The 25,343-nt window shown below is 33.2% G+C and overlaps 4 protein-coding genes across 7 annotated transcripts; 1 reads left to right on the top strand and 3 right to left on the bottom strand.

The window, feature by feature from the left end:
• Positions 1-1,146: 1,146 nt before the first annotated feature.
• Positions 1,147-3,305, bottom strand: LOC145616467 (L-type lectin-domain containing receptor kinase SIT2-like). The gene has a single exon (XM_081671192.1). The coding sequence runs from the start codon at positions 3,303-3,305 to the stop codon at positions 1,305-1,307; it is 2,001 nt and encodes a 666-aa protein (XP_081527318.1). The 3' UTR covers positions 1,147-1,304.
• On the bottom strand, positions 3,161-7,880 carry LOC145616465 (L-type lectin-domain containing receptor kinase SIT2-like). Of its 2 annotated transcripts, XM_081671190.1 has the most exons (5): positions 5,934-7,880; positions 5,748-5,789; positions 5,119-5,212; positions 4,910-4,964; positions 3,161-3,298 (listed from the first exon to the last, which is right to left on the bottom strand). In XM_081671190.1, exons 1-3 carry the CDS (start codon positions 7,856-7,858, stop codon positions 5,143-5,145), a joined length of 2,037 nt encoding a protein of 678 aa, XP_081527316.1. In that variant the 5' UTR covers positions 7,859-7,880; the 3' UTR covers positions 3,161-3,298; positions 4,910-4,964; positions 5,119-5,142. The 2 variants fall into 2 exon arrangements, with proteins under 2 accessions (XP_081527316.1, XP_081527317.1); XM_081671191.1 differs by lacking the exons at positions 3,161-3,298; positions 4,910-4,964; positions 5,119-5,212 and having other exon boundaries at positions 5,706-5,789.
• A 1,006-nt stretch (positions 7,881-8,886) lies between these two features.
• Positions 8,887-13,182, bottom strand: LOC145617383 (L-type lectin-domain containing receptor kinase SIT2-like). 3 transcript variants are annotated; one of them, XM_081672079.1, is made up of 3 exons: positions 11,004-13,181; positions 10,136-10,195; positions 8,887-9,094 (listed from the first exon to the last, which is right to left on the bottom strand). In XM_081672079.1, the coding sequence occupies exons 1-3, from the start codon at positions 12,979-12,981 to the stop codon at positions 9,078-9,080; spliced, it is 2,055 nt and encodes a 684-aa protein (XP_081528205.1). In that variant the 5' UTR covers positions 12,982-13,181; the 3' UTR covers positions 8,887-9,077. The 3 variants fall into 3 exon arrangements, with proteins under 3 accessions (XP_081528205.1, XP_081528206.1, XP_081528204.1); XM_081672080.1 differs by lacking the exon at positions 8,887-9,094 and having other exon boundaries at positions 9,767-10,195; positions 11,004-12,029; positions 12,396-13,182; XM_081672078.1 differs by lacking the exon at positions 8,887-9,094 and having other exon boundaries at positions 9,769-10,195.
• Positions 13,183-16,821: 3,639 nt separating this feature from the next.
• LOC145617801 (uncharacterized) lies at positions 16,822-19,924 on the top strand. The gene is made up of 3 exons (XM_081672554.1): positions 16,822-18,582; positions 18,689-18,720; positions 19,025-19,924. Exons 1-3 carry the CDS (start codon positions 17,632-17,634, stop codon positions 19,818-19,820), a joined length of 1,779 nt encoding a protein of 592 aa, XP_081528680.1. The 5' UTR covers positions 16,822-17,631; the 3' UTR covers positions 19,821-19,924.
• The last annotated feature ends 5,419 nt before the right edge of the window (positions 19,925-25,343 follow it).

Below are 25,343 nucleotides of genomic sequence, written 5' to 3'. Positions count from 1 at the left end.
CCTTATTGCCTAGGTCAGGTACTCGACACTATGATATGATTAAAGTCCTTTTTAAAGACTTTTAACTTCATTATTGGGGTGAAAATTTATTTTTTTCAATGGATATGGGAATTCTATCTTTGTCCGCTCTAGCTAATAAGCAAAAGAGAAGGTAACATTCCGTCCTTATAAAAAAAATTATTTTCCCCCTTGATGATAATAAATCATTCACTCCTTTACAAACCAAACAGAGGAAACGGAGAAATATAGTTTTCCGACTAGAGACTTTCCTTCCAACCAAACAAGGCCGAAGATTTCATAATCACATTTAAAATCTAGTAATGACAACAGCATTAAAAGCCTTACCTAAGTATTGTACGAAGTAATAATAAATCTCTGTGGCTTACAATACTTCTCTGCCTATCCTCTGCAATCTAAAAATAACACACATAACAAAAGTAAAGCTGTATGAACTACATCAAGTTGTTATTATGAAAATGATGGGAATATGAGATGCAATTTCTTTCTTGTTTTTTTCGTTTTTGGACACAATATAATTAATTTTGCTACTTTTCTACCTTCATTATGTTGAATGACTGTATTTGGCATTTCATATTTGGCAAGATAAGCCAATTTTGGGGAGTGCTTTTATTTTGACTAGAAATATGACTAACGTTTAAGAAGAGTTCCACGTTTGGATATTGAATACAGATGCACCATTTTGCTGACTAATTATTCATTAATTCTGTCGTACTCTTTTTATATATTTTTTTTTCCTCTAGAATCTGTCTTTTCAATTTTTCCAGGGGTCATGAATTATTATCTCATGCTACATTTCATGATTTTTTCTAAATCGTCTAGATCGTCACTTTAGGCTCACATTTATTCTCGACGTCTTAAAGTATATGTGACTATTGATTTCAAACAAAGGGACTGATAGTAGATGGTCTAGTAAGAATGCATCGCAACCAAAAGCCCACATGTGGTCCATCACATAATATACACTGTTGCAACTAACACAATCAATAGTTACACAAGCATCATTTATATGTACATTAACAGATACAAATTATGTGTGAAATTTTCAGAGCAACTCTTTACTACAGGACTCTGATTTCAGACTCAGAAACATTCAGAGTATATGTAATGACAAAGTTAATTCATGAAAATAAAGAAAATAAGACTTATTTTAATATGATTTTCATAACATACAAGGTGTAAACCCTGCTTCCCACAGGATTTCAGAAGAACACGGTCATTTTTACATATGGTGGCTAATAGATCAACTAATTCAATCAGCTAGTTACATTCAGAATACTGCACATTCAGCGGCCATGATGAATGACTGAATTAACAGAAAAAAAGGAGTTAGTTGACACCTGAAATGAGGATGGATATGAACCAGATGTTCCCCAATAATTATCAAGCAGGCCATTTCTTTCAAGATCATAATCAGATGGCACATCTGGTAGGACTGCATCTCTATGAAGAAACTGTACTGCCTGTCTCATGCTTGGCCTTGCTTCTGGTTTACAATGTGAGCAATGTAAGCCTAGCTTTAGAACAAGCTCCATTTCTTCACTGACATAAGATCCTCCCAGCTTAGGATCGCTTGTTTCAAGAATCGCTCCCTTCTTCCAGCAGTCAAAAACCCAATCAACCAAAACAAGGTCTTCCTCAGCAAAGTTGAGCAAGCGGAAAGGCTGTACTCCACAAGCCACCTCGAGTAAGAATATCCCAAAGGCAAACACATCCGTGGCAGGAGTTGGCTTGCCTGTTAAACTGATTTCAGGTGCAAGATACCCAACTGTTCCAACAATGTTGGTGCTTCGAGGATTACTACCATGATCATATAGTCTAGCTAGCCCAAAATCACCCAATTTTGCATTCATATCAGCATCCAACAAAACATTACTGGCTTTCACATCACGATGAAGCACGACTTGTTCCCACTCTTCATGAAGGTATAGCAGGGCAGACGCCACCCCCTTGATAATATTCATTCTTTGAGGCCAAGAAAGGTCAGATTTGGATTCATTTTTCTGAAACAGGATCTTGTCAAGGCTTCCATTTGGCATATAATCATAGACCAGAAGAAGCTCCCCTTTTCTTCGGCAGTAGCCTAAAAGCTGGATCAAGTTTCGATGTCTAAGCCTTCTCATGCTAACAATTTCCGACACAAATTCCCTCATCCCTTGCCTTGAATCATGGGCTACTCTCTTTATTGCAACTTGGGTTTCTGTTGAAGGCAGTAAACCTTTATAAACCTTCCCGAAACCTCCAGAGCCAAGAAGTTCAGAGTCTTTGAACCCTTTAGTTGCTACATAGAGATCTTTGAAAGAGAATCTATGGGATGCATATTCCTGTTCCCATGATTCCTTAACCTCTTCAAACATTTTCCTCCGTATTGCACATACAACTGCTGCAATGATGACCAACAATAGTACAAACACAACAAGAAGTACTATAAAAACAGTTTCCAGCCTTTTCTTTTGAGTTCTGATCTTGGGAAGTGAAGGCAGCTCGGAGAAATTAAAACCTGGGGCTTGCCCGATTTGACTCCAGCTCCAACCTAATAAGTAATGCTCATTTGCAGTAAGACCAGTAGCTGCAGAGAACCCAACATACATAGAATCAAGAAATACTGCAGAAAGATTCAGATGAGTAGATAACAGAGGTCTGGCCGGTTTCGGATTACGAAGTGGAGCCAATGTTACATTCATTAGCCTCTCATCTCCATCATAATCTATCCAAACTTGCATAGCTTCACGACTAGTAAGCTGAAGGCTCCTGTTCGTCCGGCCTTCTGCATCATAATATGCCGCAGAAGCAGAATCATTGGAAATTAGTCCATTGATATCAATCCCAACATGGTTGCCATCAATATCCCCAAAAACAGCATTTTGTACAGTATCTAACTCTACGGCAAAGACATGATTAGAGGCAAGGCCATTGTTTGAAAGATTGAAAAGTCCTAGAAACTCAGCTGGAACAGCGCGTTCAAAGTTCATAGATGAGGAGATAACAAAGGCAATTCCATGACCACCATGAGCTTCCACATCAGGATACATGGAAAACACAAAGCTCGTGGAGAAGGACCGAGTTGCATTGAGTTTGAAAGGTTTTGGGTAAAAAGCATGACCACTAAGCTGCTTTGAAGTGTTGGTTAGGACAAGAAGACCATTTGGTTGGATGTTTGCAAGCCCGTCAAGATGGAGGTTGGCTCCTTGGAACCCATTGTAGATAAACTGGGTTTCATCTTGAGCTACGACAACCACAGAAAGAAAGAGGAATAGGACTGACTGCAGTAAACGAGCTTCTGCCATGAAACACAGAAACATAGAAAGGAGTTTCAGGAACTCTTTGGTCAGACTCAGAACTAAACAAAACAGAATCAAGAAATATTTTTATCCTAAAAGAAAATCACTAAGATCTTTTTAACAACCATTAACAACTTTATGCCTCACAGCATACCTTTTATATTATTATTTATTTTTTAAGACCAGTCCCATCAAATTCAGTGTGAAATCCTGTTACAAAAGCTTGAAAAAGTCCAGATGGTGGATTGGGAATGAAATTTTAAATAGGATGTCAAAGACGAAACATAAAAGAATTCTTATTATACAAACTAGCCGCCACCATAATTAAACTACTCTATCACCAAATACTATGAAAAAAGGTAGCAAATCAAAAACTTTTGTGCATTATTGTTATCCAGTTGAATTAATTGCAGTTCTCTTCTTTTTCTTTTTCTCTTTTTTTTTTAACCATTTTTTTAAGGTATGGACTATGGAGGACCCTAACTGAACCTTAACACACCCTCACAATTTCTTTATTCAACTTTTGTGAACATAAATGGAAGTGAGCGAGAAGGATAAGGGAATTTCACCCTTACATACACCTACAATTGGGAGGATTTGACCTTGTAACCTCAAGACTATAAATTGAATTTTTAATCAAATACACCATACCTTGTTTAGTTTATTGATCAATAAATAGACCCTACTAAGTTAAGGTACAAAATCTTGGAGGACCAATCATATATGGAAGCTCCACTAAATGAAAAGTTAGCTCAAAAATTAATAAATGTTCACAGCAAATATAATGACTTACAATACAAAAACAATGTTATTTAATCCATGTTTTGACTTTTGACTAGTAGTATGATATTTTAAATCTATATAAAAAAAAAAATTAAAAATTTAAAAAATAAAAATAAATAAATTAAAAAAAAACCTCAAAATTGGGTATAAAATGTGAAAATAAGACAAGGGTTATATAACATCGTTTCTAATATTTTTTGAAAATATAAATATGTCAGGGGTAAAAATTATACAATGGTACTACTAGTTAAAGTAAGATGTTCTTTTCCCTCAAAAGAGAAAGTTATTTCTAACCCTTCTAGGTGAGACATTTTTCTGGATGAAAACAGCCTATCTGCTAATGCAGGGTTACAGGTTGAGCGACTTACAGGTGATACATATCTGACTCCCCTACCCTGCCCTAAGTGGAGACTCGTTCTAAGCACTAGGGTAATACAAAGTATGTGTCATGATAAACTTGTGATGCAAAGAAAATATCAAATATGTAGCTTTACTAGAGTCACAAAAAGTATATTCTCTATTCAGTATGTTGGTTGCATATTCAAATCACATAAGGCAGGGTTTGACATAATGTGAATTTAGCTGTATTGGTTACTCTTGGGAAATATAGCTCAACAATAACCAGGAGTACCACTTAAAAATACAAAAAATTGTGAGATTCATATCTGAATACTAGAGTGTTCAGACATGTTTGCATCTTAATGTTTTACCTATCACAATACCTGATCATTATTCTTCTAAATTTTTCTTTGGGTCCTTCATATCATTACTATCATCTAACTCATTCAAATGTAACAATCCAGTCAATACAAAAGAAGAAAACTTACTGAATTTAAAGAACAAAGCTCCACTTAACTCACATCACTTGTCGTACAAGATTACCTGAAAGACATGAAAACAGAAAAACCAAACAAAATATAGTCAATATTACCTTCTTAAGAGGGCAGTAAGCCAACAATGCAAGTAAATGTCAGCAATAATACAGATGATAACCCATGAATTCTAGCAATAGGTCGATACATAATACATCACTTACTAATTGAAAGAAAGCATTCTCCATTTAACTCTTTTTATGTACTTGATTCCAGAAGTGAAATGAATTGTAGTCTCTGTTCTGTGCAGGGTTGTAACTGAAAAAAATGGAGTTTCTTTCAGAGTAACCAAGAACTATACAGCAGAATAGTTATCAGAGTTAGCATTGATATATTTGAGGATTCTGAATAAAGAGATGTGAGAATTTTCCAACTCATATTTTATCACAATTGTCCAATTCCTTGGTTTGCTAAAGCTAACAGCAGAATATGTCCCTCAGGTAACCAAGAACTATCAATTTTTCTGAGCATTAAAGCGGGCAGATGATGAAATAATCTATAAGGTACATGAAAATGACAAAACTCTAGGAATAATCACAGTGAATTTAGAACCATCAGGGAGCCCAAATTTTTTCAGCATTGAAGAACAGACAACTGGTATAATAATAATAAGAACAGTCAAGACTTATTCATGATATAAACCAGAAAACCTCAAAAGCAGTCTAGCACATAAATTTCTGTATGCAAATAACAGTAACCAGAAAACTTTTAGTATATGTTCACAGCAAATAAAAGCAAGGTAGCAAAGAAAAAGAAAACCAGAAAACTCTTTACTTCAGATCCAAATTCTTACATTATATAGGCCAAAGACATTTTGCTGTATGTTTGTGGATTTCTGCAAGACACAAAAAGCAAAACCCACTTTCAATAAGATTGTATAATAGTAAATACAAAAACTCATCGGCCATTATGTACGGCTGAATTATCGCTTGATACTGTGGCCTGAGATACACCGAATGACAAAGATGATGGAACTGACATAGATATACTCCAACTCCCACCAAAAAAACTGTTACTTTCATGGTCATAATCAGAAGGAATATCTGGCAGATTTGTGTCTCCATGAAGATATTGAACCACTTGTCTCATGCTAGGCCTTCCTTCTGGCTTAGGATGAGAACAGTGCAGGCCTAATTTCAAAACAAGTTCCATTTCTTCAGCCTGGTAATTTCCTCCCAGCATGGGATCACTTGTCTCAAGAATTTCTCCCTTCTTCCAGCAGTCATATACCCAATCAACCAAAACATAGTCCTCAGTAGAAAACCCCTGCAGGCTGCTTGGCCGCCTTCCACAGGCAACCTCAAGTAAGAATATTCCAAAAGCAAACACGTCAGTGGCAGTAGTGGGTTTGCCTGTTATACTCAGCTCAGGAGCAAGATATCCTACTGTTCCAACAACATGAGTACTCCGAGGAGCGCTTTCATGGTCATATAACCTGGCTAACCCAAAATCACCAAGCCGCGCATTCATGTCAGCATCCAACAGAACATTACTTGCCTTCACATCACGATGAAGAACAACTTGTTCCCACTCCTCATGAAGATATAGAAGGGCAGATGCCACCCCCTTTGCAATGTTGAATCTCTGAGACCAAGATAGGTCAGAGTTCTTACTCTTGAAGAGAAACTTGTCAAGGCTTCCATTGGGCATGTAATCATACACCAGAAGAAGCTCTCCTTTTCTACGGCAATAACCTAGGAGCTGAACCAAGTTTCGATGTCTTAGCCTTCTCATGGTCACAATTTCGGCTACAAATTCTCTCATACCCTGCCTAGAATCATGCGAAATTTTTTTCACTGCAACTGGGGTGTGTGTAGATGGAATCACACCTTTATAAACTTTGCCAAAACCTCCAAAACCAAGAAGCTCGGAATCTTTGAAACCCTTAGTTGCTACATAGATATCTTTATATGAGAATCTATGAGAAATATATTCCTGTTCCCATGGTTCCTTCAGCTCTTCATACTTCTTCCACCATATAGCAAAAGCTACTCCAGCAATAATTTCCAACAACAGTGATAAAACAACAATCAATACTATAAAAAGGATTTTCAGCTTATTTCTGTGGCTTTTAATTTTGGGAAATGGAGGAAGCTTGAAAAGGTCAAGATCCTGGGCTTGACCAATTTGACTCCAGCTCCAACCTGATATGTAATGTTCAGTTCCAGTAAGACCGGTAGCTGAGGAGAAACCAACATACATAGAATCAAGGAGTACTGAAGAAAGATTAACATGTGAAGACAAGAGATTTTTTTTGGGTTTTGGGTGTTTAAGTGGAGCTATTGTCACATTCATAAGCATCTTCTCTCCATCATAGTCTATCCAAATCTGCATAGGTGTTCCACCTGATAGCTCAAGGCTGATGTTTTTCCTTTCTTCATCAGAATAGTATACCACTGAAGCAGAACTAACAGACATTAGGCCATTCAGATCAATGCCAACATGGTTGCCATCAATATCTCCAAAAACAGAATTTTGAACAGTGTCTAATTCTACAGCAAATACATGATTAGACTGGTTTCCGTTATTGGACGTGTTAAAAATTCCTAGATACTCAGCAGGAACAGCATGCTTGAAGTTTGCGGATGCAGAGATAACAAAGGCAATTCCATGGCCTCCATGACCGGGCACATCAGTATTGATAGCAAAAGTGAAAGTTGTGGAAAATGAAAAGCTTTTGTTGAAATGCAAGGGTTGTGGGTAGAAAACATGACCACTACCCTGGAATGAAGAGTTGGTCATCTGTAAAAGGCCATTAGGGTGGATGTTTGCTTGCCCATCAAGATGAAGTTTGGCTCCCCGGAAGCCATTGTACATGAATTGTTTTTCATCTTGAGCAAAGGTAAGTACAACAAAAAAGAGGAGCACTAATTTATTGTGTAGATGTGAGCAAGTTTCAGCCATGAAACATCAGAACTTCAATCAAATAAGATCTTATACTTATGTAAACTAAAGACCACTCAAAACTTTTATTTTATTTTTTTTATAGGAAATGGAATAGAACAGTATGTGAAGTTTCACTTTCAGAGATTTTTTTACTCATGAGAAACCTCTTGTATGTATCTAGAAGTCCTTACATATAACGTGCCCAATCGGCTAAACTTGTATAGTTTGTAGGTGGAAAAAAAAGGTGCAACTTGTACAATGATATGTGTTGCTGATTTCTGAAGGTATGCTTATTGTAAAACCGTCTATGTGAAATGAAGAGCCTTATTAATTGTTCTTTGGTCAATTTGTCAAATGTATGTGGTCTCCATCAGAGTATGGGTGGCTGGAAAAAGTGTTCAAGCCTTCAAGGACAGTGACAACTACAATAATCCTAAAATGTGCATTGCTTTCATGTCCTACATAAATTCCCACATGTGCGTGCAACATAGGTAGAAAAAGGTCATTGCTGAAAAATAAAAAAAAGAAGGAAAAGGCGATATGTGGTACAAGATTATTTCCAGTGGTCCCATATTACAGAATACGATTATTACCCGTAATCTTTGATCATGTATACAAAATATTTATAATGGAGTATCATGATTAGTGTTGTGGCTTAAGCTTGGCTATATAGATTTGAGCTTGATCACAAGCTTTGGCTAGAAGCCCAAGGATCATTAAGCCTTTGAGCTAAGCTCTAAAACATGGACAAGGTTTTATCATGAATGCTTCGTTCAATTTGCACGAAATAGAGACAACTACACCTTTGGTCTACCATAACTTAAAGCCTAAGTTCGATCAATAATTAGAAACAACCTCATTAGTATCTTAGGGGTAACAGCACGTCGTAAACTTGACATTTCAACCCTGTTTATAGTAATTCCCTTATTCGCGATATTAGGGTACATAAGAATGATTATATATTTATATCCATGTGAATTCAACAAAAGATTTTACACCTACATAGCTTATATTACGGCTTCAATTTAATAATTCCACTAGTTTGTCTTTTTATATGTAACATAAAGAATTTTCCACAACCATAAACACACCAAACACAATTATCAAATTTTATACTCCAAAACAAAGAATATCATTGGAGAAGACAAAGTAGTACTAATGCAATTTCCTCACCTTTAATCAAACTCTGCGACTCAACTGAGATTTCATTGGAGAAGCAAAAGTACCGCTTCTAGAATCACTTTCCAGAAATTTCTGCGAAACATAAAAATTTAAAATCAAATTGTACCCCATATTATTATTCAAAAAAAAAAAATAAAAAAAAAAAAATAATAAAAAAAATAAAAAAAAAAAACCTTGTACTATCATGAATTAATAGAGCACGGAAATTACCATGATTCTATGAAACGAAGAAATCTGTGAGAATCAGTAAAATACTGAAGGTGCATAAAATTATTGTGGCTAAATCAATGCTGCTAAAGTTGCACACTAATTTGTCTGAAATTTCTTGATTTTTTGTTAAATGGCACTTCATGGGCGGCTTAATTTCAGGCGAAGTAAATTCTAGTTTTGGGGGTAATTTTTGTGCTACACACCCTACATCATATAGTTGCCGGCTTTGCTACATGTCCCTATATAAGTTGGAGCATAATTATAAGGAGCATTAAGTCGAATCCTTTCTACTAGAATGGCGATGCCCCAATTTCTCACAGTGAGAAACCAAATTTATTTCTCATATGTCATTATTGTAAATAAACAGGGGATTGAGATTTAATAAAGAGTACTAGGATAAATGATATAGACAAAATTTGATTCTTTATATAAATTAGTACATCTCAATAAGTAAGCTAGTTGATCATCTATACAACTACGGAGTAGTATGACTATTTAATTAGGCATGTACTTGAGCTCCCCGTCACATAGACAAATACATACAGACCTTAAGCAATGGCAGCAAAGCAATGCCAGATTAGCCTCAGCTCAACCGGTCTAGGAGTAATCAATCTAGCAAGTGGGTCATGGTCCACGTATCCAAATATGACGAACATGGGTTCAATCCGATGCCCAATCCAAAAATAAAAAGGCCCAATCCTACCTGATTTGGCCCACTTTATACTGATGAAACATATACCAAGTACTTGAGTCAACTTAATTACTGAAGAGGCATATTACAATTTTCAGACATGTTTTACTTACTGTCACAAACTCTGATCATTTGTTCTTCTAATTTTCTTTCAAGTTATCCAATAAAAATCGATTAAATGCCACGAACTCACAATCTAGTCGAAAACTTACTATATCTAACCAGCGAAGCTCCACTTAAATCACAGCACTTGTATAGTTGTATTAGATTACCTGAAAGACAGGGAATTAAGAAAATCAAGCAAAATATAGTCAGCATTGCCTTGTTAAGAGGGCAGAGACCGTCATGCAGGGAAATGTCAGCAATAATACAGGCTAAATTATAACCACTGACTTTTATCATATGTCAATACGCAAGTCTCAACTTAAAACATCACCTTCATACTGATTGAAATCATTCGTCATTTGAACTCTAGTTATGTACTCTTGTTTCTCGAATTACATTTTTCAGACATCAAAGTTTCCAGAAGTTAAATAAGATAAGTTTCACTTAAGTTAATAGAGTTAGCATTAATATACTAATCTGAGTACAGAGATGATGTGATTATCTCCAAGCTCATACTGTGTGTGGATTGTCCAATCCCTTAATTTTAAAGAATTAGCAGCAGAATTTGTCTCACAGGAACCAAGAACTATCAACATTTCTGAATTCTAATCATTAAAGTGGTCAGAAAAAATTCTGAGAATTTGTCAGATGATGAAATAATCTATAAACTATGAAGTACATGAAATTTACAAAACTCAAAGGATGTTCACAAAGATCTCAAAAGCATCTAATATCTAGAGTTGTGTATGCAAATACCTATAACAGTATAACCATTTCATTCAATTTTATAAGTACAATTTCATATCAGATAGAAGCAAACACCAAAAAGAACAGGAATACTATTTACTTCAGATTCAAAGTCTGAACACAGAATGCAAAACCTACTATCAAGTATAAAAAAAAATTAAAATACAGAGACTCATCGGCCAACATGTACAACAGAATTATCACTAGATACAGTGGCTTGAGATATACCAGATGATGAAGATGACAACATGGACATAGATCTTCTCCAAATACCACCAAAGAAATTATTGCTTTGATGGTCATAATCTGAAGGAATAGCAGGCAGAATTGCATCCCCGTTAAGGAAGTGGACCGCTTGTCTCATGCTAGGCCTTCTTTCAGGCTTGGGATGGGAACACAGCAGGCCTAATTTCAAAACAAGCTCCATTTCTTCGTCTTGGTAATCTCCATTCAACTTGGGATCACTTGTCTCGAGAATAGTTCCCTTCTTCCAGTAGTCGTATACCCAATCAACCAAAACAAAGTCCTCTGTAGAAAATTCCTGCATGCTGTTTGGCCGCCTTCCACATGCTACTTCAAGTAAGAACATTCCAAAAGCAAACACATCAGTGGCAGTATTAGGTCTGCCTGTTATACTGAGCTCTGGTGCAATATATCCAAATGTTCCAACAACTCGAGTACTACGAGGATTGCTCTCATGATCATATAACCTAGCCAGCCCAAAATCACCAAGCCTTGCATTCATGTCAGCATCCAAAAGAACATTGCTTGCCTTCACATCACGATGAAGAACGACCTGTTCCCACTCCTCGTGAAGATATAGAAGGGCAGATGCCACCCCCTTTGCAATGTTGAATCTCCAAGACCAAGAAAGGTTGGAGCTCTTACTCTTGAAGAGAAATTTGTCAAGGCTTCCATTGGGCATGTATTCATACACCAGAAAAAGCTCTCCATTTCTTCGGCAATAACCTAGGAGCTGGACCAAGTTTCGATGTCTTAGTCGTCTCATGGTTACAATTTCTGATACAAATTCTCTCATACCCTGCCTGGAATCATGTGAAACCTTTTTCACTGCAATTTGGGTGTGGGTAGATGGAATCACACCTTTATAAACTTTTCCAAAACCTCCGGAACCAATAAGCTCAGAGTCTCTGAAACCCTTAGTAGCTGCATAGAGATCTTTGAAAGAAAATCTATGAGAAGTATATTCCTGTTCCCATGGCTCCTTCAGCTCGTCATACTTCTTCCTCCACGCTGCAAGAGCAACTCCAGCAATTATTCCCAACAACAGTAATATAACAACTATCAAAACTATAAAAAGGAATTTCAGCTTATTTCTGTGGCTTCTAGTTTTGGGAAATGGAGGAAGCTTGAGAAGGTCAAGATCTTGGGCTTGACCAATTTGACTCCAACTCCAACCTGATATGTAATGCTCAGTTCCAGTAAGACCGGTAGCTGAGGAGAAACCAACATACATAGAATCAAGGAGTACTGAAGAAAGATCAACATGTGTAGACAAGAGATTTTTTTTGGGTTTTGGGTGTTTAAGTGGAGCTAATGTCACATTCATAAGCATCTTCTCCCCATCATAATCTATCCAAATCTGCATAGGTGTTCCACCTGATAGCAGAAGGCTCACATTCTTCCTTTCTTCATCAGAATAGTACGCCGCTGAAGCAGAATCAATAGACTTTAGGCCATTAACATCGATGCCAACATGGTTGCCATCAATATCATCAAACAAAGGATTTTGAAGAACATCTAGTTCTACAGCAATTATATGATTAGTGTTGTTGCCATTATTAGAAGTATTGAAAATCCCTAGATATTCTTCAGGAATGGCATGCTCAAAGTTCATGGATGGAGAAATAACAAGGGCAAGTCCATGGCCACCATGACCAGGCAAATCAGCATCAATTGCAAATGCAAAAGTTGTGGAAAATGAACAACTTTTGTTGAACTTCAAGGGTTTTGGGTAGAAAGCATGAGCACTACTCTGCATTGTAGTGTTAGTCATTTGTAGAAGACCGTTAGGGTGAATGTTAGCTAACCCATCAAGATGAAGTTTGGCTCCTCGGAAGCCATTGAACAAGAACTGTTTTTCATCTTGAGCAAAGGTAAGTCGAACAAAAAGAATAAGCACTAATATTAAGTGAAGGTGTGAGCAAGTTTCAGCCATGAAACATAAGAGAGCAATGAGTTTCATGGGTCATCACACAAAGATTACAAAAAAATTTATCTTATACTCAAGTAAACTACCCAATTGTGTAGATTAATTTGCACAATATGTGGAATACAAATAGTTATATTGTCTCTTTCAAATAATTTCATTGACTCAGAGAAGTCCTTGCCTAATTGTGCTCTATCGGTTAAACTTACATTGTTTTTTTGTGAAAAAACACGATTAAACATTAAACAAAGCTATGCAACTTGTACAATACATAATAGGTATGCTTGATGAAAATCACCTATGTGAAATGATCGAAGAGCCCGTTCTTAATTTTGTCAAAAGCATGTGGCCTACATTAGTGAATGGGTGGCTAGAAAATTTTCTTATGATTATGATTGCTACTATTATTCTAAGATGTGCATTGCATTTGACTCCTTCCTAGTCTCCTATGTGCTAAGTAAGTCGTTTTATTAACCAATTTGGTGGTACAAGAGCATTGAGGATCCGCATACTCACATAATGCCACGCTATATAACTTTGGTCAATTAAAAACAAACCTCATTATTATCGTAGAGGTAAAACTGCGTGCATTTGACATTTCAAACCAGCTCAATTGCTCAAAGTAGTATCATTTTCAAGATATTTAATCATAATAAAATGTGCTCAAAATCATATGAATCAGACAAATCAAATTTCTACCTATATAATATTAATGTTTGGTCGTAATACGACTTTGATTTAATAAACATTTTCCACCACTATAATTCCATAACACACCAAAAACAACATAGCAAATTATACTATAAAGAATTAATAAAATATAGAAAATGGTACAATTGCAATTACCTGACTTTATAAAGGTCAAAATTAAACGCTGCAACAAGTCTGGAATTTCCTCGGAGAAGAAAAGGAGAGCTTCCAGAATCCATTACAAGATATATCTGAAATTTACGAAATCATACAACGTATTACAGTAATTATTTGTTGTAATTCAAATAAATTAATAAATGAACAAATAACTATGAATTAGAAGAAAAATAATTCAACCATGATACAATGAAAGCCGCAAGAATCAGTAAATTATTGAAGAAGATGTATAAAATTGCACATAGATTAAGGATTTGCGAGTTGATTGGTCTGACATTTCTTGATTTTGTTTGTTAATTAGGGTTTTGCTTGGCATTCAATCGGCTAAATTTCGCCAAAGAAACAAACAGATCTGATTACTGGCTAACGTGTAAGTTAAATGCTGTCTTCACGGAAATCATCAGTTTTGACTTTTTTTAACTCTCTATTGACAAAATTGTTTATACCGACTAATCTTTATACTTCGCCTATTTCTTCTCTTTTAATTTGATAGTCTCATTTTAATTTTTGAATCTGGCTAAGGAGCGCTCGGGGTGTTAGATAAAGAATAATTATATGGGTTGAAAGAGTATTAAGTTAGCAATGCATGATAAAATCACGCGTCGTTTGGTGTAATTAATGTTAGTTTTACTCTAATGTTTCCACTCTAAATTCTCTTATCTAACGCCTCAGGGGCGGTCATTAGTTTTTGCCTTAATTTTTTATAGTGTTTTGTTTGTCTAATTTGAAATCTTAATAGATTTTTGTGAAAATGAAATTTGCTAGTTTCAAGGTTCTGAGATATTGTTACAATTTCCAAATCTTTTAATTACAAACTTTTACTCCGTAATATTCATTGAAAAATGCGCAAAAAGCAAATGAAACAAACATTTACAAGTAAATAAATAGAGGGAGCATAAAATTTTTTGTCAAAAAAATGAAAATAAAAAAAGTACTCAAATATTGCCATTAGTTCAATTTATCCATTAAAACAAATATTACTAGTTCAAATTATTAATCTGTAAATCAACATGACTAGTAATCAAAGAATTTTTTGTTTAGCTGAAAACTATCGTAGTAACCAAATACAAAATAATAGTCCACTAATTTAGCACAATTGTGAGATCATGAGATGGGATCTCTCATCTCTGTATAACATCCGCAAAATGATTGGTTTCCTAGCTAATACGAGTCCATAAAAATATAGAGGATAGGCTCATGAATAAGGCATATTTTTAGGTGCATGTTTGTGCACCTAGAATAGATGTAACACCCCATTCCTTTTTTTTTCAGTTATTATTCTTCCTGTACTTCTTCTTTTCTTTTTGATTTTTTTCCCCTTTTTAAAAATTTTCTCTTCACTTTTTATTTATAACAATATTCATCAAATTTTTCATCAAATTTTTCTCTGAATTCTATACTTTCGATCACTTTCATTAACTTTTTCTCTTCCCTGTTTTTTTCTATTTTTATTTTCCATTAATTAAACTTTCTCTCTCCTCTGTTTTTTCTATTTTTATCTTCCATTGATTTTGTGAATTGAATAGATGAATTTGATTGTTATTCCCAAAGAGATCAATGCAAGTTAGTTTCTATGAATTTGCTATGATGGATATCAATTAGATTGATGAATTTGGGTTTTTTTTTTGAGAAAATGGTTTAATTTGGGATGAATTTGATTATTTGAATATTAATTCAACTGTTGAATATGTGATGAATTTCATTTGATTTTGTAAGTATTAGGTTTAATTTGTAATCGATATTGCAAAAACTATGGTTGATGAATTTGTGATGAATTATCGAATTGCTGCATCTTAAATTTGTTTTTTAATTACGATTTTGATTTTTTTTTAATTAAGTTGCTAATATATTATAATTTTTGGAAAAAATGAACATGATGTACTTTAAAAGTGACATTTAGTACAAAATGAACATTTAGTAACTAAAAATGATCATTTAGTATACTAAAAATGAACATTTAGTACATAAAAATTAAAACATACGCATTATAAGTATTAAAAATATGAACATATACATTACAAATGTGAGTATATGTATTTTAGAAAATGAACATACGCATTCAAAATATGAACATATGCATTGGGTCCCTGTAAGTGAACACATGCATAAAAAATGTATGAACATATGCATTTAAGAATGTAAACATAAGCATTCACAATATGAAAATATGCATTTTAGAGAGTGAACATATGCATTCAAAATATGAACATATTTTATAAACATTACTTTGTAATATATACTTAAGAATATTTATCATATGAACAACAATTATTTATATTATGAACGTTTTAAAACATTCTATGAATATAAGGTATCCAAATAATGAACATATGCATAGGTTCGCTTACATGTGAACATTATCTTTTCAGAAAGTGAACATAGGTATAAAAAATATGAACTTATGCATTTCAGAGAGTGAATATTACATTTCAAAATATGAACGTAAGCATTGGTTTTCTTAAAGTGAATATAAGCATTTAAAGTATGAACATATACGTAAAAATATATGAACATAAACATTTAAGAAAGACAACATATGCATAAACAGATTTAATTATAATTTCATGAACAACACATATTTACATTATGAATATTTGAAATTATATATGAACATAAAAAATATTATTATGAATATTATGCATATAATTATGAACATAAAAATTTGAAAAAATAAAAAATAATATGATTATGAAATATATGCATTATAAGTATTAAATGTTCATTTTTTTACGTGTTCAATTTTTATTATTACATGTTCATTTTTTTTTCATGTTCAGATTTTTGTACTAAATGTTCACTTGTTGCACATGTCTTAGGTGCACGTGCATCTAGGATGCACCTAAGACCAATTGGATTTTCGTGGACTGCGTAATGTTATAGGTTTGTTTTAGGGCTCTTTTAGTTGGGCTTATGGGCTTATCAGGGTTATTAATTGGGCTTCGACCCATTTCAATTATAAAAACAAAAAGGCGGATGAAACTAGCACTACCTCCTCCTGTTCTCCTCTCTCACTCAAAGTTCTCCGGTGAATCGCACTTGAATCTCTAATACTTGCAGCTTCTCAGGTAAGTTGTTTCTTTTTGTAATCATTATATCAATTTCACAATTTCGTGTTTATCTTTCATCTTATTTAATAATTTCATGTAATTGTCTGTGCATTAAGTGTTGTAGAGTTTCAATATCTGAATTATTGGTTTTAAATGCTAAGTTTATAACTAGAGATTACATTAATTAACCAGAAAACAAAATCACGATCCTAATTTGATTGTTCAATCAAATAACCCTAAGGTTGTGTTTGGATATACTCTATTCATTACAAAAGAAAGATTTTTATTTCAGAATTTGAATTCTTAGAATTCAATTACAAAATATTTGTTTGGGAAATAGTAGAATTTCAATTGCTAGATTTCAAATTCCATCTGATTTATGAACAAGAATAGATTTTCTACAGATATGCAGAGTAATTAAATGTTGAAAAAGTAAATTTATGATCAGTGGATAATTTTTAATTGAAGGAACAAACAAAATTTAAAAAAATAAATAAAAAGGGAGTAGAAGAATAGGGGAAATCGTACCCAACTACAATAGTTGGGTAGCCATTATATTTCAAAGAATAGGGGAAATCGTGGGTAAGAGAAGGAAAACGAAATTGTGGATCTGACGTCATCTCAATGGTAAAATTTATAAAAAAAAAAAATAAAAAATTGAGGTGGTATTTTCAATTTTGACGACAACAGATGGTGGTAATTATCAAAATTTCCTAGGATTAAGTAACTTAGACCTCTTTAGCATAATTTTTGAAATTGCAGTCTGATCATAATGCCAAAGTCATATGCTAGTCCTCCGGGTGACACATTTTTATTACAAAAAATGAATCCGAATTTTGATCACCATGATACAGATTTTAAAGGGACACCATTATTTGAATTTCTCTGTTTTAAAGTAGGCTGCCACAATTTTAAAGATGTTGATACTGCCTCTGGTTATACATTTCCGCATCTTGAAATTTATGGCCGAATTGATCTCATTGATGACAATCAAAACAAGTTTTCTCTCTTTCGTCGAAAGAAAAGTGAAGCAAAGACTGTTTTTCTTCACAATCCAACTAATTCACAAGACAAAACAACAGTTATTCTAAATACTTATGACATTGAAGGTCCGCGCTGTATGTTTCCAAAATTTCGTTTGAAGTTTCGTCTCAAAGATAGGCGTCAGAATGTTATAATATTTGATGATTTTAAAGATGTTGATTGCACTCTACATGTATTATATGACAAAGTACAAACATATTGGTTTAATACTGCTGGTTTGTGGGTTTCATTCGATTTCGTATTACTCCGTTGTGCACTAGTAGCCAACGTGGGTATCATTGTCAATAAGAAAGACAAGAGTTCTGAGAATATTATTGCTCCTGCTCAGTTACGTGGTAGCATAACTAGTGCTACTAAGATGAGTGATCTTTCAAGTATTAAACGTTTATTATTAGATGGATCAGAGGAGTTGGTTTTTGGGGTTTTAAATAACTTGGCTTCCATTGCCGTTCCAAGTTATTCCTTTCTTGAATTTCAAGTAAACCTCGAGGTTAATGGTGATAAAATTACACATTTGTCCAAGTTTGAACCCTTAGATTGGTTCCAAACACCATATGAGGATGAGTTCCATGGGGAAGCATATCATTTCCGCTTGATCGTGGATTGGGGGCGTGGAGAAAGGTTCCTTCCGGAGTATCTATCCTCTGAGCTTCAGTATGACACTATTAAGAACGGAAAGGTTGGTGCATTTAAATACTTCCTGTAGTTTTTTTTTTTTAAAAAAAAAAAAATTGTTTTGGGTATTGTATTTAACTTGTTTTTTTGTATTCTATCTCTTATTGTAGCTAATACATAAAGAAGATCATCCATTATATCGGTAAGCACATATAAATCTCATTTCTCAAACTGCTTAAAATTATTACAAATGGTTTTATGTTTTACTTGTGATGAATGAGTGATTTGATTTTTTTAGATAACTGGTTATATCGGTATTTTTCAAGTGACATAAATATTCAATACTCATTACTCAATAATATTTTGTAAACTAGTAATGTTGCATTGATATGATTTAATTTTGGAATATTTCTATTTTCTTATCAAATAGTACATTGTTTGAGTCGATGACTTATTATATATTGTGTAGTTTCAATACAAAAATTAAGTTTTGATTCGATCTCCAGGATTGTATCCAATGATCGTTGTGCATACATGGAGATTTTCTCGGTCTCCATTTGTTTTTATGGTGATGATGGTTGCAAAGGGATCACAGGACAGATCTCGGCTTGTGATGAAGATGAAGATTTTGTTCTGTTTGACGGAGCCTTGGGATATCACAATTCTCATGAAACCGTAAATCTAACGGGGCCTAGACGTAGTTATCGCGGTGATCATTTTTCAATTAACGTCGACCTCGAGGATGGCGAGGGTCGTGGAATAAGTTGTGGGTGTGTGGAATATGATTTCAGCAACGCACATATAGTTTATAATATGCGCATGTGTTCAATAATCCGGGGTAAACATGGTTTTGCAGCTCTTTATTACACTATTTTCAGTGATGCACTTCAAAGTAAACTCAAGTTTACATTAGATCCTGTTAGTTATTGTGATAATGTAAATTATCAAGTTTATGGGAAGATAGTTACAAGTTATAGCAGCTACAAATACAGTACACACTATCAGAAGAAATACTACCGAAGTACGGTTTTTAAAAAGGGCAAGGAAGAGGCTGTAAAACTTGGTGTTATACCGTTGTCAAAATCAGTGGTTGCTGTGCCACTTAATGGAAGTAGCTCACTGATTGTTTCAGCAAAGCTGCATGTGTTACTTAATGGTAACCATATTGAGACTGTGCAATATGTGCAGACATTTAACCCACGATGTCCGAAAAGAACACATTCCAAAAAATCACGAGATGAGTCTAAGGGTAAAAACTTTCGTTTTCAAGCATCTATCAAGTGGACGAAATTTGATATCTAGTTTTTCATTTGATCCAGCCCAGAGTATGTAACCCTGCAATTATTTAAAATACATATGAATATATCATGTTGCTACTAAGATGAGTGATATGTGTGTTTTTATAATTGTTGAATGTGATTGTGATGATCTTGGGTTTCTTTGATTAGATATCTTGGTCTGTAGGGATTTTACATTTCGTTTATTGTTATGTTATTGCTGCGTGAATAGTTTGAGGTAATACTTATTATGATTTGTCGAAAATTTTGCCTTAGTGTGTAAATTCTGTTTCTGAAGATAGATGTGTTGATTATAGGAAGGAATGATACATTCAATATAAAATTATTTGGAGTTTGTGATACCTACTTGGGTAATCTATGAGAGATCATTTGAACTGAATGATTATAATGTGTTTCATTTATTGAAAACATAGGTGCAAGGTATTGTTGGTATTAAAGCGTAATTAATAGTGAATTAACATGCTATTGTGCCAGGCTTTGTTCTACATTTTATGTGTTAATGATCTAATATTCGCTCAAATATTACTAATTAAGTGCTTAGATGTAACTTTCAAGTTCTCCATTTCTATATCTCGTTTATCCCTCTCAATTTGGTTGGCATGCTATGAGTATAGATTCTTGATGCTTATCATTTTGTGGTTCTTAAATATCGAATCAGAAAATTTATACATGTGATTTGTAAACGATTTTTAAATTTTAGACCTCCAAACTACGGACTAGCTTATTACTTTATTTGTTAGTCAATATTGTAATGCTAATAGTTTATGTACCATGAGATTAAATAGAGCTATTCTAATTTAGCTTAAGCTAACTATTAGTTTGACCGATATTATTCAATCTCAAGCATATATACTACATTACTATGTACTCCATGATATTAGTTGAGCAAGGGCATGTTCTGATTTACTGAAGTGAGCTAAACAGTTTATGAGAAAAGGAAATTAAAAGCTGAATTGAACTGAAATTAAGCTGAAGAGAATAGATACTAATTCTAAGTAGGTGCAAGTAATTTTTTAAAAAAATCAATTTCAAACTTAAACCTTTTAATTTTTTTTTTTTTAAAAAAAAAGTAATAAAGCAGAATAAAAAAAGGCATAGATATACTGTTGAGGTCATATGACGGCAGATAAAGGAATCATGTCAAGAGAAAGCAGACACCTGAAGCTGAAATTTGATTCTAAAGCTGAAATTTAATTCTTTAATATTAGAGCTTTTAGTAATTTAGAGGTAAAAAAAGAGAGAATCAAAATTGTTAATGACGAAAACAAAAAATAATCTTCAAAAACAAAAAATAAAAAAAAAATAAGAATAAATAAAAATAAAAAAATAAAAAAAAAACTAAAGAGAAGAGAGAAAAATCAAAGATAGTTGTTGAAAGTTTTAATTTTGATTTTCAAAGAATTTAGAGGTAGAAAAAAGATAATATTAAAATTCAAGGGTGAAAAAAAAATAAAAATGATTTGGTTTGTTTTTGTTGGGCGCAGAGCCGCAGATTCATCTGGACTGGGCGGCGGATTGGGCCTAGTAATACTAATTGCTGTTGTTGATTTTCGTGGACTGCGTAATACGCATATTCTTAGGTGCACACTCATGCACCTAGAAATTAATTAGTGAACACTAGACCCTAGTGTAGGTTGGACACCCTACACCCCCTCTAAACTTGTTGTTTAGAAGAGTACTACCCACCCTCCATTAACTTTCATTTTATCTCTCCTCGCTCTTTTTTACATTTTCTCTCTCCACACCCATTTCTATGCAAGGTTCTCTCTCATCAAAAGCTTTAATTGCAAGATTGTTTTTAAATTATCACAAAAAAATCTTCATGCACTATGAAATTCAATAAAAAAAAAAAGGCGCAAAATCTGAAAAAGTAAGTAAATTTGTTTGAATTTGGATTGAAAAAGAGTATAAACTCTAGGTTTTACTAATTTTTTTTGTTGCAATGTATTTCGAAAATGTAATTGAAACATCAAACATGAATAATGTAAATCAATGTAAGTATTATACTATAATCTTAGCAATTTTTATTGAAGAACTAATAAATTATATCACTACATTCTTCAGTATTGTTTGCAGAGCGAAGGAAACCGTTTCAGAGAAGAGAAACAAATATTATCGTTCGTAGTTATTTTTTTATGATTATTTCTTAAATTATTTTTTTTTAATTTTTATGAATGTTCAATTTCATTTTGTTAAATGTTCATTTATATGTTAGTATAACGTCATTCATATTTTAATAGATGATACATGTTAATTTACGTATTGATAAATGTTCATTTTCATTATATATAAATGTTTATTTACGCATTGATAAATGTTCATTTTCATTCTTATTCAAGACCATTTCATTTTTAACAAGTAAATGCATTAATTTTAAAATGAATATGTGCATATACTTAAAAGCTCATTTTTATACTACTAATTAAAGCACCCAATTGTATCATAAATTAGTTATTTTAACAAATTTAATAAGGAATTTCAATAAGAGCGTGTGCTATATTGTATGTAGTTTTTATGGAAATGATTCTTACAATTACAATAAGGAGTGTGTGCTACCTTCAAAAATTTTCAATAACAAGTACAAAAATTATAAATTTTATACATTTTTCATCTATAATAATGCTCCTTAATTAAGTGTTCAATTACAAATAATTATATGTTCATTTACAACTATTATTAAAATATGTTCAGTTTTGAAATATTATATATTCAAAATGACATCACTTGGGTAGGGGGGGTGTAGGTAGCAGAAGCTACATCGGGGTGTAGTGTAAAATTTTCACCTAGAAATAGGTGTAACAATATCACAAATATGAACATTAGCTATCTTCTCCTATATTTTTCTCCTTCGTTTTTTATTTTCTCTCTCCTCTATTTTTTATTTTTCCCCCTTTTTTACACTTTTTTGATTAAATTTGTTTCTTACAACATGAAAGTAGTTATTAAGTATAATTTTTGTGTGAATTTTGATTTGTGCTTTAATTTCGTTGATTAAGATTTATATGAATCTTTGAATTCACAAATTATACTCGGTTTTTTCTCTTTCCTTCTTTAATTCCTTTTTCCTCTATTTTTTTTCTATTTTTCTCGTTTTTTCGATTTAATGATTGAATTTGTTCCTTACAATATGGAATTGGTTGTTTATCTGATTTTTTGAAATCATATGAATTGAATTTTTTTTAGCTTCGATCAATTTTATCTGTGTATGAATTTCATTTGATTTTCTAGCATTTTTTTTTATCAATGAACATAATCATGCAAAATATGAACATATGCATAGGTTCCCTTAAATGTAAACATTAGCTTTTCAGAAGGTGAACATAGGTATAAAATATATGAACATATGCATTTCAGAAAGTAAACATAACAATTCAAAATATAAACGTAAGGATTGGTTTCCTTAAAGTGAATATAACCATTTAAAAGGTGAACATATGCGTAAAAAAATATGAACATATGCATTTAAGAAAGAGAACATATGTATAAACAGACTTAATGAGAATATTTATGAACAACAAATATTTACTATGAATATATACATTATGAACATATAAAATATTATTATGAATATAAATGAATGTAAGGCATTTAATTGTGAACAAAAAAAAAATGAAGAAATAAAAAATAATATGATTATGAAACATATGCATCATAAGTATTAAAAATATGAACATATGCATTCAAAATATGAACATATGCATTGGTTCATTTTTGAATGCGTATAAACATAATTAAGCATTTCAGAAGGTGAACGCATACATAAAAAAATATGAACATATGAATTAAGAAAGTGAATATAAGCATTTCAGAAAGTTTACAAAAGGATTCAAAACATGAACATAAGAATTTAAAATATGAACATATGCATTTTGCAATGTGAACATAAGGTATCCATTTGATTTCACTAATTTTTTGACAATTCCAATAAAAATTTCGAACAATAGAGAGTATTGAATAAATATTCAAATAAAATTAAGTGATAATCATATAAATTCAAAAACAAAATTAAGTGAAATTTACATAAAATTGCTTTTTTTTTTTTTTTTTAAGGGAGGATCCTTTTGATTTTGCATTTCTTCTCTAATGTCCATTAATGTTTTTGCAGTTTTTTAGTGAGGAAATGAAATAGAGGAGAGAGAAAATCATATAGAAGTAAAAAATTTTGAGTTTGGAGGTGATGTTACATTTATTGGTTGAGGGTGGGTGTATTGTTGTTTTCGTGTTTTTTAGTTTTAGGGCTTTTTTTAATTGGGTTGTGTGTAATTGGACTTCTAAGCTGCATTGTTACACCTATCTAAGGTGCACTTAGACTAATTGCATAAATAACTCATAAACCATGAGCATGCAAATGGGCCTGGTCCATGTATAAACCTATGATCCGTTAAGGGTCTATGAACAAGTCCATGCATGAACCTCAACTTGTGAAATTGTGATTTTGTGCACTTTTAGTTTGCTTGCAAACCACCTTCTTGGCTTTCTTCCTCAACTGCAGAGTAAAAGACTAAAAGCATGTATTAGCCAAATATAATATCATTAACGTGGATTCGTGGAAGTATTAAAAGTCAACTTGTTACATGTATTGAAAAATGGTGGAAGTGTAAAAAATTGAAGCGGAAAAATAAAATCTTTTGTAGGATAAAAGATACCTTCATGAGCATTGATGGACACTGGGATCAAAGAGGATGATCGCGAACTCTTCATAGATGAAGGGGAAGATGGCTCTTCAGTCTGAAGCAACATAGACACAGCTGTTCTTACTTTCTCTACAACACCCTTTTCAGTAGGACTCCTTCTAGGACTAATTACCTCTGTAATCACTTGAGATAGCGCCTTTTCATCTTCCCCTGGCTCTAACTTATTTTTAAAGTACTCTTTTACTGAAACACCTTTGTCCCATTTTTGCTCTTCTTTAATGCTTTGAGGACTTTCCATTGCTAATTGTTGAGTATTCGAAGAACTAGCGTTGTTTATATCGTGGATTGCTTCTGTAGCAGTGGCATAAGATGGTGTTGACTTCTCTGACATAGCCTCAGATATGGTCTTCTTTTTAATAGGAGATTTCTGCCCTTGCTCTCCTATGGCATTGATGTTATCATCATCACCCTCAGTTTTAATTCTTTTCTCCTCAGTGTTGCTTTCGTTGATCATATTTTGAGTTGTGACTGCCTCATTACTATGATGGTCTTCCTTCTCCTTAATGATATCAGTTTCAGAAGATTCATCGATAATTGTTTCTCCTGTCATCATTTCTTCAGGATGAGGTGATTTCTCCCTTTGCTTATTGGTTTTCCTTTGAGCAAACAGTGTATCGAGTGTGAATTTACTCGGACTAGGGTGTTTTTCTCATAAATGATTGCCCAAGCTTTGGGCTCGAGGAGCATCATTAATTGAATCTTCTGATACAGAAGGATTTCCTACTGCATTATCTGAATAGCTTTTGCCTAAAGTAGGTCTAATAGTCCTCAATCTTAGAGTAGGAAGCTTTTGTTTCACCTCATTATTATCAATTTGTCTTTCGGCATTGTTG

Source organism: Chenopodium album, chromosome 26 (assembly GCF_948465745.1).
Source record: "Chenopodium album chromosome 26, dcCheAlbu1.1, whole genome shotgun sequence".
Lineage (NCBI taxonomy): Eukaryota > Viridiplantae > Streptophyta > Magnoliopsida > Caryophyllales > Amaranthaceae > Chenopodium > Chenopodium album.
Note: the sequence above shows the minus strand (reverse complement) of the source record. Positions and strands in the feature narration are given on the sequence as shown.

Bases quoted from the DNA above. Each gene is read 5' to 3' on its own strand.
- LOC145616467 (XM_081671192.1), bottom strand. From the start codon at position 3,305: ATGGCAGAAGCTCGTTTACTGCAGTCAGTCCTATTCCTCTTTCTTTCT.
- LOC145616465 (XM_081671190.1), bottom strand. From the start codon at position 7,858: ATGGCTGAAACTTGCTCACATCTACACAATAAATTAGTGCTCCTCTTT. The intron at 5,790-5,933 runs GTCAGTTCCATC...TGTGTCTTGCAG, and splicing joins GGGAGTTGGAGTATATCTAT to AAATCCACAAACATACAGCA. The intron at 5,213-5,747 runs GTAAGAATTTGG...CATTTTTTTCAG, and splicing joins ATGTCTTTGGCCTATATAAT to TTACAACCCTGCACAGAACA.
- LOC145617801 (XM_081672554.1), top strand. From the start codon at position 17,632: ATGCCAAAGTCATATGCTAGTCCTCCGGGTGACACATTTTTATTACAA. The intron at 18,583-18,688 runs GTTGGTGCATTT...CTCTTATTGTAG, and splicing joins ACACTATTAAGAACGGAAAG to CTAATACATAAAGAAGATCA. The intron at 18,721-19,024 runs GTAAGCACATAT...TTCGATCTCCAG, and splicing joins GAAGATCATCCATTATATCG to GATTGTATCCAATGATCGTT.
- LOC145617383 (XM_081672078.1), bottom strand. From the start codon at position 12,981: ATGAAACTCATTGCTCTCTTATGTTTCATGGCTGAAACTTGCTCACAC. The intron at 10,196-11,003 runs GTATATCTCAAG...CCTGTCTTTCAG, and splicing joins GTTGTCATCTTCATCATCTG to GTAATCTAATACAACTATAC.